We start from the raw sequence: 18,166 nt of genomic DNA, 5'->3' as shown, positions 1-18,166 counted from the left end.
TCCCCCCCCATTTTTTTTTTTTTTTTTTTTTTTTTTTTTTTAGGAGATTTCCATGGTCCTTTACGATTTTCGCAATAATTTTTTTTATCACCTCTTGGGGCAAAGCCCCTAGAGGCTAGGGGCGAAGCCGCTAGTAATATATATAAGATTCGAAACCGATCAATATCCGCTGGATTAGAATCGGTCTTTAGCCTTACTCAAAAAACATGTATAGCATCGTATTACAGATAATTTTCCATGAACATTAAATTTAAATACTAATACCAGTTTTGTTAGCCTGGGCCTTCGGCCTCTAGGGCCTATCAAAACTGGTTTTTTGTTGTTATTTTCATTTAATATTCGCGGTAAGCTATCTATAATACTATACCATAAATAACTATATTACTTAATTATAGTATTTGGGTATAGTCCAATTTGTGGCAACGCCCCTTAAGGGGCGATTTGTCGTATTTTTTAAATGGCTTTTAATAGGTTATTTTAGGTTAGGTTAGGTGATTGCCCCACAGGGGCTAGAAATAGGAGAAAGGGGCTATTGTTAAAATACGAAGAATCGCCCCTTAAGGGGCGTTGCCACGAAAGGGACTATACCCAATTATTTTTGTTGATGTGGCTACCCCAGACCTGACTCTCTATTTTTATTGCTCAAGAAGCCACGTATGAACCTTATTCTAAGGAAATATTAGCTTAACATATATTTGTCTTCAAAACAAAAGGATTAGCCAAGCTTCAGAAGAAAATTAAACAAGAAATTAAATTTCTGGAAAAGTTTGAGTCAGACGATAGTACAAGGTAAATAGGTTTTTTAGTCAATTTATTTTGTGATTTAACAGAAGAATTTCCGTTTTTAAGTCAGCCATACCACATTGTAATAGGTGTTGATATTATTAACTTTGTAATCAATTTATTTTTACATTTTCATACTGTTTTTCTTTTGCTTCCAAGATATTTTTCTGGGGAATTTTGTATTAGAAAAGGAAAACTTGGACAAGGATATAAGTAAATTGACTAAGAAACAAGGATGACAACATCCATAAGTAGCGAAGCACAAAAAATTGTGGATGGGAATACGTAGAAGTAGATTTAAAGTGTATTTATTAAAATCAAGAATAGATTTATTGGAGAAAATAAACACGAAACCTTTTTTTATTTTGTATGATGAAGACGGTTAAAGTAAATTACATACTAGATGCACATAACAATGGGGGAAAAAAATTTGAAACTGTTAATGCAAAAAAGTTTTAAAATTGGACCAAAAATACCAAAGATATGGGGAAATATGTCAAACATAAAAATAGCCAAAAACCTGCTAAAAGGCAGTTTGGCCGCCATTGTTTCTTTTCTTAAAACACCAGAAATTTAATGTTAATATCTTTAACTGAAAAATTTTTGAAAATTGGACTATAAACACAAAAGATGTGGGTAAAAATGTGATAAATACAAAAATAGCCAAAAACCTGCAAAAAGGCAGTCTGACAGTCATTGTTGTTTTCTTCAAATGACAGGAAATTTAATTTTGATATCTTTAACTGAAAAAATTTCGAAAATCGGACCATAAACACCAAAGATATGGGGAAAAATGTGAAAAATATAAAAATAGCCAAAAACCTGCAAAAAGGCAGTCTGACCGTCATTGTTGTTTTCTTCAAATGACGGGAAATTTAATTTTGATATCTTTAACTGAAAAAATTTTGAAAATCGGACCATAAACACCAAAGATATGGAAAAAATTTGGAAAATATAAAAAATAGCCTAAAACCTGCTAAAAAGCAGTCCGACCGCCATTGATGTTTTATAGTTAATTGGGCTACTTAATGATGGGAATGTTGTCAAAAAATTTCAGCTCTCTATCTTTTATAGGAGCCGAGAAAATCACGTTTCCCCCAATTCATTAATTACGGACGGACAGACGGACAGACGGACAGACGGACAGACGGACGGACGGACATTGTGAATTATAGAGTAGCTTCGCTACTAATAATCTTTTATCACTATTTAGATATAAATACCTACAGGGGTGTATATTTTTTCAAAACACCTATCAGCTATGGTGGTGGGGCGAGGGGAAATTTAAAATGGGGAAATATCCCAGGGAGTAAGGGAGGGGACAATAGGCAATTATTTCAATATAAGAGTTATCAAAGAAAGGGCATGAAATCCAGTTTAATTCAATAAATTTGTAGGAAATTATAAAGGGATTGTTAATTGAATAATAGATTTCCATAGCGTCATGTAAATTGAAATCACAACTTGTTTTTGATGAAATATATTGAGGTTTTATGGTGTGATTTTTATATTACAAGATTATTGGACCCGGCCAGCTGCTAGCAAGAATATGACTGCCCCTTTTATTCTGTTTATTTCCCTTGCCCCTTGCCCCCCACCTCCCTTCTTCCTTCTCCCCGTCTGCTACATTCCAAACTAACACAACGAGTAGTTATTTCCTTTGCCCCCACTTCCCTTATCCCTTCTCCCCGTCTGCAATATTCAAAACATACACAACAAGTAGCGGCATTTCATGCGATTGCGCAAGTACCTAAACTCAGTCAGAAACTGCTAAATTCTTGCACATTCCCTTTAAGCCAGTACCCAAAGTCTGAGACTCCTAAAAATTGAATATTCGATCCATTGTCCCCTCCCTTACTCCCTGGAAATATCCCGTATTTTTTATGCCTATTTTTTTGAAAAAAAGAGACTAGTGTTTTTTCTTTAACCAGTTTTAAAAAAATACAATTATTTCTTGTCATATCTATGTGGCCTTCAGGACTTCCTTTATGATGGTCCCCAAAATATGTGTCTGCACAGCGTTCAACAGCCCCCCCCCCCCCCCCTCCCAGAAAGTTAAGGGTTAAACATTACAAAAAAAACTATAAAATCATCACCTGTTCTTTAAGATGTCATTTTTAGGGAATTGAGAAAAGAACATTTGGAGTGTAGTAATCTAGTCCACCTTCAGTCAACTGTTGATACAATTTTCAGGTTACACCGTTTTGGCGGATTTTTGTCTAATTAAGAGGGTCATTTTTTCCGCGCATTTTCCGTAAAGTTATGTGTTAGCGTTTAGCCTAATACCCTTATTAGGTCAAACTGTTCTTATTTTCGACCAAATGTATAAATATGAATTGGCATGTGTGAAATGTAGGGGGGGGGGGGGGGGATGGTCGGACATTGGACTGTATATTACTCTGATACTTTTTTGAACACATTATCTCAGTCGTTGGTCGAAAAATTTAAACGATCTTAACTGAAATCAAAATACAGTGAAATATACAAAAAAAAAAAAAAAAATGGGGACTATCCACGAACGAGAGCACATGATTCTAAGTACCTTCCAGCATTGATACTAAGTATTTTCTTTCAGAATATAATAGGTCACCATATATCATTATTGTATTGACGAGAAAATTTATGTTTCACCATGTTTTTTTTAGGTATTTTAATTGATTTTGAAAACTGTTATGAAGCTAATTCTTTTGATAAAATGGATATTTGATGATACATATGCGAATACTCGTGTTGTATAGATTGTAAATTAATCCATATTAGCATTAATTTAAACATATATATGAGATATAGTAAATGTGCTTTTTAATTTTTTATCATTTGACAACATGGACAATTAAAGACACCCCGAACTCAATAAAACGTTTGATATAATTTTTACTAAAAATGCTGAACATTTTTTTACTTTTGAAGTGGTGAAACATAAATTTCTCGTCAATATATTAATTATTAATAGTGACCTATTATATTTTGAAAGAATATACTCAGGGTCAATGCTGGAGAGTCCCGTGCTCTTGTTCGTGGATAGTCCCCTTTAATGTACCTAATGATAATAAGAAATTTTTTTAATATCCTTCTATATCCTATAAATGTTCCTGTTATATAAAGTAGTAAAGTTTTTTTTTGTATGAAAGATTTCAATTATTATTCTCCTTTTTAGAGAAGCTTAATATAGGTCTTGAGAATGGTTAGCCTATTTTATTTTTAGATATTAGTTTTAGATTGGTTTTAGGCAATTTTTCTGTCCATTCCTATCCCTCCTGATAGATGATATCTATTAGGACTTAATTATAGAGACCCTTCGCTTATCATATCGTACCTTGTTGTAATAGGAATCAGTATTCAAAGAATCAGATGAATAGGATAATTTCAACATACACAAAAATTGGTTGTCAAAAAAGTAGAAAAATCAGCTTGTGCTAAATGGACGTACGTTCTGGTAGCAATTATAGAGTTGCAGCGCTTTCTAAGTTGTACCTAACTGTTACAGGAATCAGCATACAAAGTTTAAATCGATAGGACAATTCTAACCTGTCTAAATTCATTAAAAGAGCTAACTGTAACGGATGGAAGTACTGACGGACGGAAGGACGTACGGACCTACCCTAAATGTAGAAAAGCTTCACTATCTAGACTAAACTAAAGGACAATTAAATTTTTTTAGAATCACAATAGAAAGAAAATAAAGATGTTGTTTCGGTTTCATAAATCTTTTCTTTTTAAATCATTGACAAAAAACCTTTCTTTCAGAAGCTGTTCGTTATCTACCTAATAACCTGTTTTGATTTTAGATGTCAGGAAATTTCTGGTTTGCTGCAACCTTTCAACTTAAACAGAGGTAATATCTTAGTAGAAGTAGTCTACATAAAAGATCAATAGTACAGATGTATTATACAGATAACTACCTCCCTCTCTTTTCCAATAACCTTATTTGTCTGCTAGCAAATTGTTTTCTGCTACTTGGCTGTGTTAATATTCCCGACACCATTGGTTAATTTTAAAAAACCCAATTAATAGCGGCACAAGATCATTGCGATGGGGAGACACAGTTATTTAACCCATTCCTCCTCTAGTGTTTTACTCATATGTATACATATTACATAGCATGTCTTTTAGTTTTACCGAGTTTACAACTGTTTTCAATCATAGTCTATCCAGTTTAATCCAGATACAGACACACAGACAGATATAGAGCCTGTTACTTTATTGTAAGAATATTACCTTAAATTTTAGATGGATATAAAGCTAAGAAGATTTGTGTGGATATTGTTTGTGATAGTGGGCAAAAGTGGGTCAAAGTAGTCGCCAGGAATCCTGTGGCCTTACAATTAAATTCGAAGGTAATTTCATGTTATAATTTACCCAAAAAAATGGTGGTTTCTTTCCCTAATAGTGCCTAGTCAAGCATAGAAACCCCCACGCCTTATTTATAGGAAACATTATAAATCTACCTTAATTTTTAAAATTAAGTTCACAGTTATTCATCTTTCAAATAAGATTGTTATCAATCTCTTTGTTAAAGTTAAACATACAAAAATAAACTTCACCATTATTTAATCATTAAAATTAAATTAATTTGCAGATGTGTATATGTATATTATCAAATTCCAACTAAGTTAATTCATTTTGATAATTATTGAATAATAATATTTGATTTAGGGAGACAATAACTTTGGCCAAAGAAACATTGTAGATCAGGTACTACTACTCACTTCATATTTTTAAAAGCGAAGCTAGTACATGTTAGAATTGTCCTATCGATTTCAAACTTGGCATGGCGATTTCTGTAATAGTTAGCTATGATTTAGAAAGTGTTACCAGAATGTCTGTATGTCTATTCTAAAGATGTAAATTTTTTAATTGTTTAAGAACAATTTATTTATATAATTTTCTGATTGATCTGATTTTAGGAATACTGATTCCTAGGACAATGTTACAAGCGAAGCATCTCTATAATAAAGAGCTTAAATTAAAAGTATGTCGCTTACCAAACATTAGCCTGTTTTTAAGCAGTTTTCAACAAATTTACTAATAATTTTGCTTTGACTTTTATACATTTATATTCGGATTATTCAGTTCTGAAACTCTAAAAGTGTTAATGTTCGTTTGTCCTACCGTTTCAGAGCTTTGCTTTTTTGGATGTTGTCATCCTTGTTTTCATATTATTTATTTAACAATAAACAATATTTTTTATTTATTTATTATTTATTTAACAATAAACAATATTTTATTTTCCTTATTGAAAAAATATTTATAAACAAAATATTTTATTCAATTTACTAAGTTAAGTGCCTACCTAATTTTTAAAGGAAGTAGTACGTTAAATTATTTTACTTCTTAGAATTGTGTCCACGTGACCGTAAATATAAAGGCAAAGCAGAAAAAAAGAGCTAAGAAAAAAATTAGGTTAATTGCAGTTTATGGTAAAATGTTCCTGGTAACGAATATCTCCAAAAATTTATTGATTTTAAAGGCCCACATACCGTTTGTAGCTGCATAAGAAGGCATACAAATAGTTTAAAAGACGACGCACGGGGAAAGCTTCACTGAAGAAAAAACGCGTAAAATTTGCCTTTTTGCGCATTTATGTGCACTGCGAGATAATTGTGCATCATAGATTAATGAAGCTTTAGATCTCAAAAACTACAGGACCGATTAGGTTTTCTGGTTTAAGTAGGTTTGCTTCACACAGTTTTTGTGCTGGTTTTAGTATATTTTTTGTTTGTTTTAAGACTTGGTATGGTTTTAAGCTATTTTTTGGCCACTTTATTACCCTTTTGAATACAGTTCCCCCTAGATGCTAGTATTATGAAAACAAAAAGTTTTGTTTTGTTTTTCAGGCGAGAGAGTTTGTGGCTTGCAGTAAACAAAATGTTATTCTATTTAAACAACCGCAGGTCAGGTCATATCTATGTACAAAGTAGAATGATGTCTGTCTGTCCGTCCCTTAAAATCTCGGTAAACACTTCACCGATCGGATTATACTCTTCAGGGAATTTATATACCTACTGGTCCTGTGGTGGTTTTAGGCTATTTTCTTGGTTGGTGGGACACCCCCAACACCCCAGATACAACTCCCCCCCCCCCAATTTTTATGCATTTTTACCATAATTAACAAGAAACCATCTTTTTTAATATTTTAATTGAAAATATTTGTTTTAAGTTAATTAGCTTATAAAAAATATTTATATTATGTTAATGGATTTATTACCTATTACTTGGATCTTTCACCAGATTATCATGTACTCTAATAAAGAGAAAATTGTAGCTGGCTAAATAACTATCTCCCCCCTCTTTACCCTGTCCCCTCCCCTTCGACTGGATGAACGAACTATATAATAAATAATGTCCATGTTAGTAACCTAAATTGACGACAATTTTTCCCCTGTCATAATATCCACGTATATTCAATATCGCTTATTGTTCTTTAAATACTTTTAGGTTGTTTTCTCTTTTTCAAGTGGAGTCTCGAGATCTCTTGCTAATGTACTTAAAAGACAGGTATTGTTCTAATTCATTCTCCAGTATAATATTCGTTAGATTAGAACTGGTTCTAAGCCATACTGAAAAATTATGTTTAGCAACGTATTAAAGACAATTTTCCACGAATATTCAATTTTATATAATAAAATTAATACCAGCTTTGTTATTCCTGAGGGGCCGGGTTTTAGTATTATTTTTTTTTATTTTAATATCTGCGGGAAGCTGTCCATAATATGATGCGAAAAATAACTTTTCTCCTTCCATATTATTCACTGTTGTTTAATTTTGATATTTCTTGATATACCTAAGAAATGTAATTTATTTTTTTCTTGAGAATTTTTAGTATAATGTTCCAAATTTCTATTAGTCAGGGAGTATCACTAAAAAAATTTCTTCTTTAAAATATCTTAAAATATATGACAGTTGATCATTTAAACCTTCTTTTTACTGATCCTTGTCTAAATATTAGAGTAAAACAATAGAGGGGGAAGAGGGTAAATAATTGTGGACCCTGTGCCGACTTTCAATTGGGTCTTCGAATATTAGCCAATAAGGTCGGGAATAATAACACTGCCAAGTCGCTACAAAAGAGCAGAAAGCAATTTGCTACCAGACAAGAAAGGTCCCCAACACTGGATCCAGGTAGTTGTCTGGGTTATACATTCTATTTATAGATTTATTGTCTAAATTAGTTTTATTTAGGGCATTAATGTTGAGGGGGAAATACTTGATATTGAAGATGGTTTTGACGCGAGTGATCCTGAAACTTCGGATGATGAAAGTTTAGGTATAGTTATTTATCACATCGTAATATAAACAGCTTTCCGCGGATATACAAATGTACAACTTTAAGATTAATGCCAGTTTAGTTAGCCCCGAGCGAAATACCGAAGACACGGTCTAACAAAACTGGTTATAATCTTATAATTATACATTTTTATATTTGTAGAAAATTGGATATAATGCGATGTTATGCATAATGTTTCAGTATGGCTGATAACCGGTTCTAATTCAGCTGATATTAATCGGTTTCGAAGCCAGACTGGAAAAAGTATACTTTTTTTGTAAAGTTAACTTATAGCATGTTTGGTAGGTATTCATATAATACCTAGGATAGAAGAGATTATAATAGTTTACAACCCTTTCTTCTCCCAAATATTTATCTGCTTCCAATAGTAAAACTATACAGTTAATAATCAAGTTTTTTTTTTGGGGGGGGGGGGGAATTCCAAATTGTTATCCTCTTAAACTACAATATATCTAGATTTCTTAAAATAGTTGATGTTTTGTAAGTTTTATCGTAAATAAAAACACTAAATATAAAGTATTTTTACATCTTAAGATCTTAAACACCTACCTGCACATTAAATTAAAATTATATTTTAAAGTTTGATGACGAATATTAAAAAATCTGTAAAGTATACTTGTTAAATCTAAACTAATCTTTTGTTATTTTTATCATTTGTTTATTTATACAGTAAGACCCACGAAAAAGTATCTTTTAGAGTTAACAGCCCTTGTTTCTCAATGCATCATCTAAAATAGCATATATCCGTGTTCTCTGTACATTTTCACACAAGCGTATATAAAAATTTTAATTTTACCTTCATTAACACCGGAGATTTTGGTTTCTCATAATTTTTGGATGGTTATATTATGTCTTTCTGGTAACTGAAGAATGATATACAAAGAAAAACAAGTTAACTAGGTAATTATTTCTTTTTTATTCCACCAAAAAATATCAATTTTTAATGGCAAAAAATACTACTAAATGATTTGATTATTTTCAAATTTTAGGCTATTTACTTACCCTTATTGATGAAAAGGATTAATTATGACAGTTGCTCCGCCCCCTTTTCTGATATCTCAATCACTTAATGGGGGGTTAATTAAGCTTTTTAGACTAAAAAATCATTATGTTGTAATTTTATTTTCTTTATAACTTTTTTGTTATTAAAGTTAGAATAATGAAACAAAACAATTTTTCTGCTATATTCATAAAGATTTATTTGGTTTTTTTAATCTGAAACAATTTTGCCTGATTAGTAAGTTTTTCAAAATATTATTAAACTAAAAAGATTAAAAAAATATGTGTAAAAAAATGCAACTTTAGATATAAATTTTTATTTCATTTTTGTATAAAGTTTCTGCTAGTAACAAGTATGATAGTATGATAAAAAAGTCGTGTTATGTTAAAAGTTACTTTATGTTTAATAACTTTTTCAAAACTTTAGCTCCAAAAATCTCCGGTGACGGAGGTAAAATTAAATTTTTTATATATGCTTGTGTGGAAATGTATAGAGAACACGGATATATGCTATTTTTGATGATACATTAAGAAATAAGGGCAGTATACCCTAAAAGATACTTTTTCGTGGGTCTTACTGTATATTTACTACCTCATAAGTATACATATATTATCTCTTTAGATGGATACAATAATGATTGCTGTGAAGAAAAAGAAGACTGTTTACTAAACGAAGAGGTAACTTTATTATTTTATACCTAATTAAGAATGTTTAATTGGACATATGGACGTTCTAATAAAGATTATTGAGTTTCTACGCTTTCTAAATTGTAGTTCACAGATAATCTTGATAAGTTTAAATTTAATATGCCTAAATTATCAGAATTATTCTTACAGACGGACGGACGTAATTGTAGAAAAGCATAGTCTTTAAAAAAAAAATAATGTCATTATGTCTCTTTTAATAAGGTTAGAGTGAAGCCCAGCAGGGTTAGTTAGAGCTTCCTTGTATTCCAGAAACCAGTTGTTTTAGGAAACTTTAACTTTAGAATTGAACTCATTACCCGGACATAAATTACCTATAGTTTTACTTTTAGCTTAAAATGTACTTTTTTATGGGGTTGTCTATGCAATACTTATCTATTTGACATCTATTTATCTATCTATTCAGGTAGATGATACCCGACTGAACCTGGATATAACTGCCATGATTGCCTATGTATCGAATCTTACCAATGGATATTCCAATTACGTATTTCAGGTAAAATTTTGTATTTAATTTATTGATATTGTATGACTGAGTAAGGATGTTTGTCTGTCAGTATTTTTTTTCCAAAAGAGCTCGCTAACTTCTTTGTTTAAACCCGCAACCGTGGATCAACTCATTACCATGCACAGTTAGGACTTCCAGGCAAAGGCCTAGCGATCAAATAGTTGGTTGTCTCATGGGTGTTACTTAACCTAATACCCCGGATGCTTGACAGAAAAGTAAAAGGTAATTTGTCGCATCGTATTATAGACTTTTTTCCGCAGAGAGCTAACAAAATTTACAGTTTTGTTAGCATTAATTTATGATTTCTAATTTATTATTCGTGGAAAATTGTTCCTTTAAAGTTACCTACTGTACATGATAATGGCGAAGAACCAGTTGTAATTCAGCGGATATTATTTCTTAGTCATATTATAACTCTTTAGAATATTTTCATCTTTCAAGGAGAAAATCTTATCAGAACAAGCTGAATGGGAGAGACAGAGTCCTGTCAAACCTTTCCTAGATCAGGTATGCAGGGATCTAAAGGGAAAAGTCATGGCTGATAAATTGTTGTACATCCCCGATGATGTTATACAAAATTACCCCTTCTGCAGATCAAAACTACTGATTGAAATGTTGTTAAGCCAACGAATAAGAAAACGTTATTATAACACCTTGGGGACTAGATAGCATCTAAATTTATTTAAAAGGTATATTATATATAGGTATATATTTAAGGTTTTCGAAGTAATTACACCATGAATTTGTAAAACTTTTTTTCTAAAAGTTTAGGTACTTAAATATAAGACTAAAACCTACTTATTTTCAAAACTTTTTAAAAGCGAGGCTTTTCTATAATTAGGGTCGGTCCGTACGTAATGGACAGCTTTTTTCGTTAATTTAGGCCAGTTAGAATTGTCCTATCGATTTCAAACTTTGCGTGCGTTACCAGAATACCCGTACGTCCATTTTAACAAGTTGATTTTTAACTTTTATACCTAACAACAGTTTTTTTATGTGATATAATCATCCGAATGATCTGATATTTTGAATACTGATTCCTATTACAATAAGTTACAATATCATAAGCGAAGAATCTTTATAATCAAGCCCGAAAATTGTCAGTATGTCCTAAAACAGTATTCTGTATTTAAGCAGTTTTGAAAACTTGTATATTTATAGGTATTTTGTATATTCAGTTTTGACAGTTTACAAGAGTTAATGTTCGTCTATCATTCCGTTTCAGAGCTTCGCTTTTATGGATGTTGTCATCCTTGTTTATGTTTAGTTTAATAGTTTTGTTAAAGGATTAGTCTGAAAATTCACGTTGTATTGCATGTGTTAGATTGTAAACCATTTTTATTTATTTTTATTATAATTTGCCCAGCCTTTTGTGTGATAATAAAGGATTCAAGGATACATTTAATTTTTTTAAAGTCCTTGTGTCGATGTTTTGTCTTGTCTGTCTTTCCTTCCCATTATCTGTAATGCTGCTCTCTGTTCGGTTCTCTCTTTCGTTCAAATATACTGTAATCTCTTATCATTTTGTCATTTTAATTTATAGGTTTGTCTTCAATTCTCTTCCTTTCTCTTTTTTTCTACTTTTTTTATTCTTCTTTCTCTCTTTTTCTCTTATATTCCACTTTCTTCACTATTTCTTCTTTACCCCACCGCTTTCTTGGTTTCTTTTATCTATTATGCTACCTGTGGTATTTATCGTCGTTGTTTGAAACAAACTCTAAGAGTAAATTGTGGAAATAAATAATAATAGCAGCTCACATTTAATGATACTATATTTAGATTTTTGAGAATAAAACCCTTGTGTGCTGCGAGTCCGCGAAAAGAGATTTTGATTCAATAATTGGATTAGTCGGTGAGTGCCGTTTTTTTTCTAGAGTTATTTATTATCTCAGTTTCACAATGAAATAACAGCCTGCCCCAGTTCTTAGACAAAAAAGAACCTTTTGTAACTAGATCAATGGATGTATAATATGCGTGGATATAATGACAGGGGGAAAATTGTCGTCAATTTAGGGTGCTATTTCCTCTGTCATATATTGGTCAGTTCGTTCATCCAGTAAGAGGGAAGGAAAAGGGGTGAATCTTTATTTTAGCCTCTACAAGCTTCACTTTCTAAGAGTACATGATAATCTAGTGTAAGATACAAGTAATAATAAATTCATTACTAGATCCTTCAAATCTCTTGTAAAGTTTTAGAATTTAAGAATGTCAGTCCTCATTCTTACATTAAACTCTTCAATTTTACTTTGGACATGAAGTGTACATAAACACAAAAAACACAATACCTAGACAAAAAATTTAAGTACATCTCCAATGATTAAAACAAAATTACTCCTTATGTAAATTAAAATTGCTTGTTGAAAAGGTTCGACTCTGCTAATTTGGACCAACCAATCAAATGTTAAATGTTTAGGAGGTCCGCAGGAGCAAGAAAGAGCTGCACAGTTGTCTGAAAGAATAACTGTTGTCCCTGATACTAAATCAACTCAATTTGAGGTAGGAACATTAAATCCTTATATTAAAGTAACAGGATCTGGGTGTGTCTGTTGGGATTGAAATATCTTGCTAACCGCTGAACCAATATGGTTCTCCTAGGTATAACTCTTTTGTGAAAGGTTACCCCCACCCTCCTGAGAGAAATCGCAATCTAGAAAATAATCTCCCCCCCCCCCCAAAAAAAAATGAGGCTGTTGAGCCTAGGAAAAATTACCTCCTCCCCCTTACCTTTTCTTTTAAAAATCTAAAATTAAAAATGAATGATATTGGTCAACCTCCCCCATTCTCTCAAGTGTCCCTCTAGGGGTGTAGCCGTTAGTATTCTACAATAAACCATGATAAATATTAGGTGGTAATACCAGAGGACTATTCTTTTCTTGGTAAGTGCTTTTCAAAACCTCCCCCCCCCCCCAAAAAAAAAAAAAAACAGGCATATATAAAGCTTTCTTGTTAAGGAGAACCACAATAATACAGAGTTAAGTGATATTTTTTGTTACACACACACACAAACATAAAAAACATATTATTTTTAAAAAATATTTCATACCTATTCATTACTAGCGGCTACTGGCACGTATGAGATCCTTCGGCAAAGACAGGCAGATAACTTGTTACTTTTTTTTAAGGATATTACAAAATTATATTTTATTTAGAAGATTGATATATCCGGGAAGATTAAAGAACGGTCTTGTGCCATTTTCGGCACCGGCGACGCCCTGCGCTTGCTTACTGTTACAGCAAACTCAGGTATTATTCCCTTTGTCCGTCAGTCTGTCTGTAACGCTATGAGGGAAATTTGATTTTCTAAGCCGCTATTCATGATAAGATTTTAAAGAAAGGTTCCCTCTACCAATGAGCATCCGGTATGTAATTTACTTTGTACGTCGGTCTGTCATACTACAAAATATAAATATTAACAAATATATAAAATTGAGTGAAAAATGTTTCATGATTTTTTTCTCCAATTTATTTATGTTCTTTATTTTAAATTCTGTATTCCCATTCAACCTTTGGGTTGTTTGTCAGTAGGGATTTGGGATCTATTGCAGTTCACGGTAAACTATTGCTGGTAACGAATATTGCCAAAAATCTATGCATTTTAAAGGCTTCTAGCTTCCAAACGGCTGAATGTACAGATCATACCCGCACACCATTTTAAGCGGTATAAGAAGGCCTACAAATAATCTGGAATAGCCAAGATCCAATGATGCACAGGGAAAGCTTCACTGAAGAAAAAACGCGTAAAATAGACCTTTTTTGCGCATTTCTCTGCACTGCGAGATAATAATGCATTATTGATTTATGGCTATTCTAGATTATTTGTAGGCCTTCTTATGCTGCTTAAAACAGTGTGCGGGCATGATCTGTACGATTAGCCATTTGGCAGCTAGCAGCCTTTAAAATTCATAGATTTTTAGCAATATTTTACCGTGAAGTGCAGTAGATCCGGGTATGTAACTTGACTAGCCTTTCTCTTTTGGATCGACCTTGTCATTATTTCTTGAAACATTTATTCTGTGCAAAAAAAAAAGACTATATACGTACATTATATACGTCAATTTTAAATAAGCTTAGTTTTCTACCTTATTAAGATTCGTATTCAGTTTTAAAGCTAGTCTATAATTCAATATGGTGAAAGTTTCATTATCTTTGTTGCTATTTGAAATAGGCAGCTTGAATTTTTCTTGGGGATTCCCTTTACCAAATGAACATTCATTTTACAATTTACTTGGTCTGTCGGCCATGCTTCAAAAGACATAAACACTTTTTACTAGGTTTCGTGATTCATTTTCTATGATTTTCTTTTTTTAGCTATAGATCATCTGCTCCATAACTCACTTAATCTGCTTGTAAATCAACGAATTTTGTCTGCTTCGCTGCTAATGGAGGATGTTATCCTTGTTTTGTAATAAATTGAAATTTTAAATTTGCGGTTTCTTTTCTTTGTTCTTGAGTACGTAAGTACCTTTGAATAGCTGGCTGGTCTTTTATGGTTTTATTTTGGAACATCCGTCTATTATAGGTGGATAATTTAAGCAAGCTTTATTATATAGAATACTAGTCATTAGGGGCACTTGAGGGTATGGGGGAAGTATCCTCCCCTCTCCTACTTTCAATTTTAGTTTTAAAAAGAAAAAGTAAACAAAAATATTTTTCTAGGGTCGATTTTCTTGGATGTGTGGTCGTACCCTCCCCTAAAATAGTTATAGACCTTCCAAGGATCTATTAAGGAGAACCATATCACTTCAGTGGTTAGCGAGATCCATATATAAACAAAGACACACACAGATCCAGTTAATAATGATTACGTCATTTTAGGTTTTATACGAGCTGCGCAAGGCCAGGGGCTGAATTTAGCTGTTATTTTACATGAATCTAGGGCTCTTACCGAATCTAAGCAACCAAAGTAAGATTTATCTTTAGTCTTAGTACAGGGGTGTATATTCTGAAAAAATTTAGAGAAATTAAAACATTTTTATCCTTTTTTCTCCCCTCCTTGGTGAAAAAACTAAAATAATATGTGGGAGAGAGGATAATTTTGAATTTTTTTTCAATTTTTCCCAATTCCTTGCTTGAAGAAAACCTGGAGGGGAAAAAATATTAAAAATTGTCTCATTAGACATTAGGTGTCAAAATCTAAAACATGTTTTTTTTTATTTCTGTCTTTAAGAAATTCATATCATTTGTTATATAAACTTCATTTTTTACCAATTTTTTATAATAATTTCATGGAAGATGGGAGGCATTGGACTAAATAAATGTATAAAACAGGTACCCAAAGTTTTATAATTAAACCACGTTATCCTATTAGTTGCCGTTAAATAAAACTCTGTGTACTTTTATTAAATCTTAATTTGGGTAGGTTCAATTTATTAGTGTTCACAATTAATTTTGATCTACTGAAGGGGTAATTTTGTTTATTATCATTGTGTATGTACATCAATTTATCGTCCATTGACTTATCCCTTTAAATCCCTGCTTTCTTATTCAGGAGTAACCCAGGGAACTTAAGGTATAAAACAATGAAAGATAAATTGTTGTATTTCCATTATGTTGATAAACAATAATTACCCCTGTACAACCTGTGATTTCTGGAGGGTTGTATCAGCCTTACTGCCGGTTGGTGGTCAGCAAGCAGCTCCAGGTGTAGGACGTCACCAGGCAGATTTTCCCATATTTAGTGGACAGCTTGACATTTTTCAACTTTGAAATAAAAATGTTCTTCGTGAACTTTCACAAAACTAAAATAAAAAGGGAATATTTCAGGTTTAGAAAGATAAATTAAAAATATATCAAACAAGAATGACTGGATTCATTACATAAATTTCTCGGAGCTTATAAATAACATTATTACAATAAACATGATTTACTTCTGGGGGTATATTATAGAGCCTGGGGTGGTAATTTGAACTCAAACTCTCACTGCGCTCGATTTATGACTAAAATGAAATCACTTTGCATTTTGATTTTTTGGAAAAAAATAAAATTTCTTTTTCTTTTTTTTATAAAGATAATTACCAGAAAAGGTATTAAAGGCTGCTAGGCCAACAATATTCAGGATAAAATCAGAATAACAGCACAATCTAAAATTTAAATAATTTTTTACTTATTAATATAATATTTCAGCTTATTAATATAATATTTCAAAAACATATTGACTTTTGGTTTCTTTTTACCTTGTTAACAACACAAAGTTCTTAGTGTTCCAACAATCTATCACAGCAACAGTAGGTACAATTTTCTAATTATAATACTTTATTGCTGGGGGCTTATTTTTTCTTCACTATTTTTTAACAATTTCTTTTTTTATTAACCAGGGGGAATGAACGTTTTCTTTCTTGTTGAATTCTAAAATAGGGAACATGAATGCTTGTGGCGAAGCCAGCACAACCCCTCCTGTAGATTATGATTGTTGCTTGAAAAGTTTGGACTGGTCACTGCTAGTTTGATTTAACCAATCATGGTCAATGAAATTATTTTAAGCCAATTATTTTTGAGTACCAGTATATTTTACAGACCAATATCCCCTCCCTCCCTGGAAGAAAGCCCACCTTACCCATCCCCTATTATTATTTTTAGAGCTGAAATGTTATGAGTGAAATCTGGAGATTATTCTGTGATACAACTGAAGATACTGCTGTGATCAGTCCTGATCTGTTCAATAATCATATGGTTCCTGTGCTTCTTTATCATGTAGTGTAACAATAAAGTTGCAGCTTGTTCTAGACAAACAATGTTGAGTTACACACTACAAGATAGAGAACATTAGGAATTGTTAGTAGGGTAGTTGCATTTCTAATTAAGTTTACTAAATTTCAATTGTTTGATGAAATGACACTTAGAATCAATAATCCGTAAAGTTGTGAATAAGATTATTTTAATGTATTAATCAGTTTCTAAACATAATTATCTGCCTTTGATAGCTATGTAGGCTATTTTTTATTATAGTTGACAGTGGGGCAAATAAACAAAATTTAAATGCGACTTTGGAGTGCATTTACAAATTTATTCTTGTTTTAAATTTTTTTTAAAAGTATTATTTAGAATTCGGCCTAAAAAAACCCACAAAACCCGTGCTATTATACCATGTCTATGTTGAAGCCAAATTCTTATGCCTAGCCCAAGGCTACAAATGTTTTAATCTTATGTTTGAAGTGAAGTGTCATTTTATCTAAAATTAATTTTTGCATTGTTATTTTTTTAGAAATGCAACAACTCATTTACAGTGTTAGCTTTAATTTTACATTGTACGCATAAATTTCATTGTATTTTTTTTTTTAAATTTTTATATTTTTTCCTTCTCTTAAATTAGTTTGAATTTTGATCATGAATAGGTATTCACTATTAGTTTATAATCTATCTATATTAGGTAATTAGTTTTAAGAAAAAAAATATGAACTATTAGATTATTTATAGAAAACCAATTTTGTTTTCTTTTGAATATTTGATATTTTTGTATTACTTGTAAGTTCTTTTATTAAGAATTGAAATTAGATTATTTAGTTATAATATGAAATACTGCCAATTTTGAATGAAAGTTACAAAATATTTCTTAATTAAAAAGAAATCACACTTAAAATAACGACAGTGTGGGTATTGATGGGGGGGGGGGGGGTGGTGCCCTTTTAAAAGCACAAATGAACTCAATAAAAGGTTTAGAGGACTGTGATTTGTAAAGGCAGATGCATTAATGTGATATAGTATGGAGCTAGAGTAAAGTAAGCAAACGGAAATAAGATGGTCTCAGATGATTTCTTCCTAAAGGTAGAGCTTTTGGCATCTAGGGGCTTTAAGTTTAGAAGTGGGAGAAACCAAAGTTCAATAGCAACGTTTTCATATTCGTTGCATTAACTTTGTGGACCTTTATTGAATTTTGATTCGTTGGT

At 31.7% G+C, this 18,166-nt stretch overlaps 1 protein-coding gene and 1 long non-coding RNA gene across 2 annotated transcripts in view; one reads left to right on the top strand and one right to left on the bottom strand.

Moving 5' to 3' along the window:
- The window catches only part of LOC145330007 (UPF0415 protein C7orf25 homolog), a 30,393-nt gene extending 12,847 nt beyond the window's left edge, over positions 1-17,546 (top strand). Inside the window, exons 4-19 of the mRNA XM_080174534.1 lie at positions 715-789; positions 2,905-2,976; positions 4,572-4,618; positions 5,014-5,120; positions 5,440-5,478; positions 6,621-6,677; positions 7,222-7,281; positions 7,966-8,050; positions 9,693-9,748; positions 10,182-10,271; positions 10,725-10,790; positions 12,063-12,135; positions 12,697-12,779; positions 13,433-13,526; positions 15,099-15,186; positions 16,860-17,546. Of these exons, the coding sequence (XP_080030660.1) occupies positions 715-789; positions 2,905-2,976; positions 4,572-4,618; positions 5,014-5,120; positions 5,440-5,478; positions 6,621-6,677; positions 7,222-7,281; positions 7,966-8,050; positions 9,693-9,748; positions 10,182-10,271; positions 10,725-10,790; positions 12,063-12,135; positions 12,697-12,779; positions 13,433-13,526; positions 15,099-15,186; positions 16,860-16,875 (1,108 nt within the window). The 3' untranslated portion in view covers positions 16,876-17,546. The remainder of the gene's footprint in view (positions 1-714; positions 790-2,904; positions 2,977-4,571; positions 4,619-5,013; positions 5,121-5,439; positions 5,479-6,620; positions 6,678-7,221; positions 7,282-7,965; positions 8,051-9,692; positions 9,749-10,181; positions 10,272-10,724; positions 10,791-12,062; positions 12,136-12,696; positions 12,780-13,432; positions 13,527-15,098; positions 15,187-16,859) is intronic.
- On the bottom strand, positions 15,245-16,532 carry LOC145330011 (uncharacterized). The gene is made up of 3 exons (XR_013883207.1): positions 16,457-16,532; positions 16,299-16,363; positions 15,245-16,219 (listed from the first exon to the last, which is right to left on the bottom strand). It is a non-coding gene; the product is annotated as an uncharacterized LOC145330011 (long non-coding RNA).
- Positions 17,547-18,166: the final 620 nt, after the last annotated feature.

The sequence above is a fragment of the Acartia tonsa genome, chromosome 10 (assembly GCF_053477335.1).
Source record: "Acartia tonsa isolate MP-2025a chromosome 10, ASM5347733v1, whole genome shotgun sequence".
Classification (NCBI taxonomy): Eukaryota; Metazoa; Arthropoda; class Copepoda; order Calanoida; family Acartiidae; genus Acartia; species Acartia tonsa.
The sequence above is the reverse complement of the archived record's forward strand: the minus strand, read 5'-3'. Positions and strand labels throughout refer to the sequence as shown.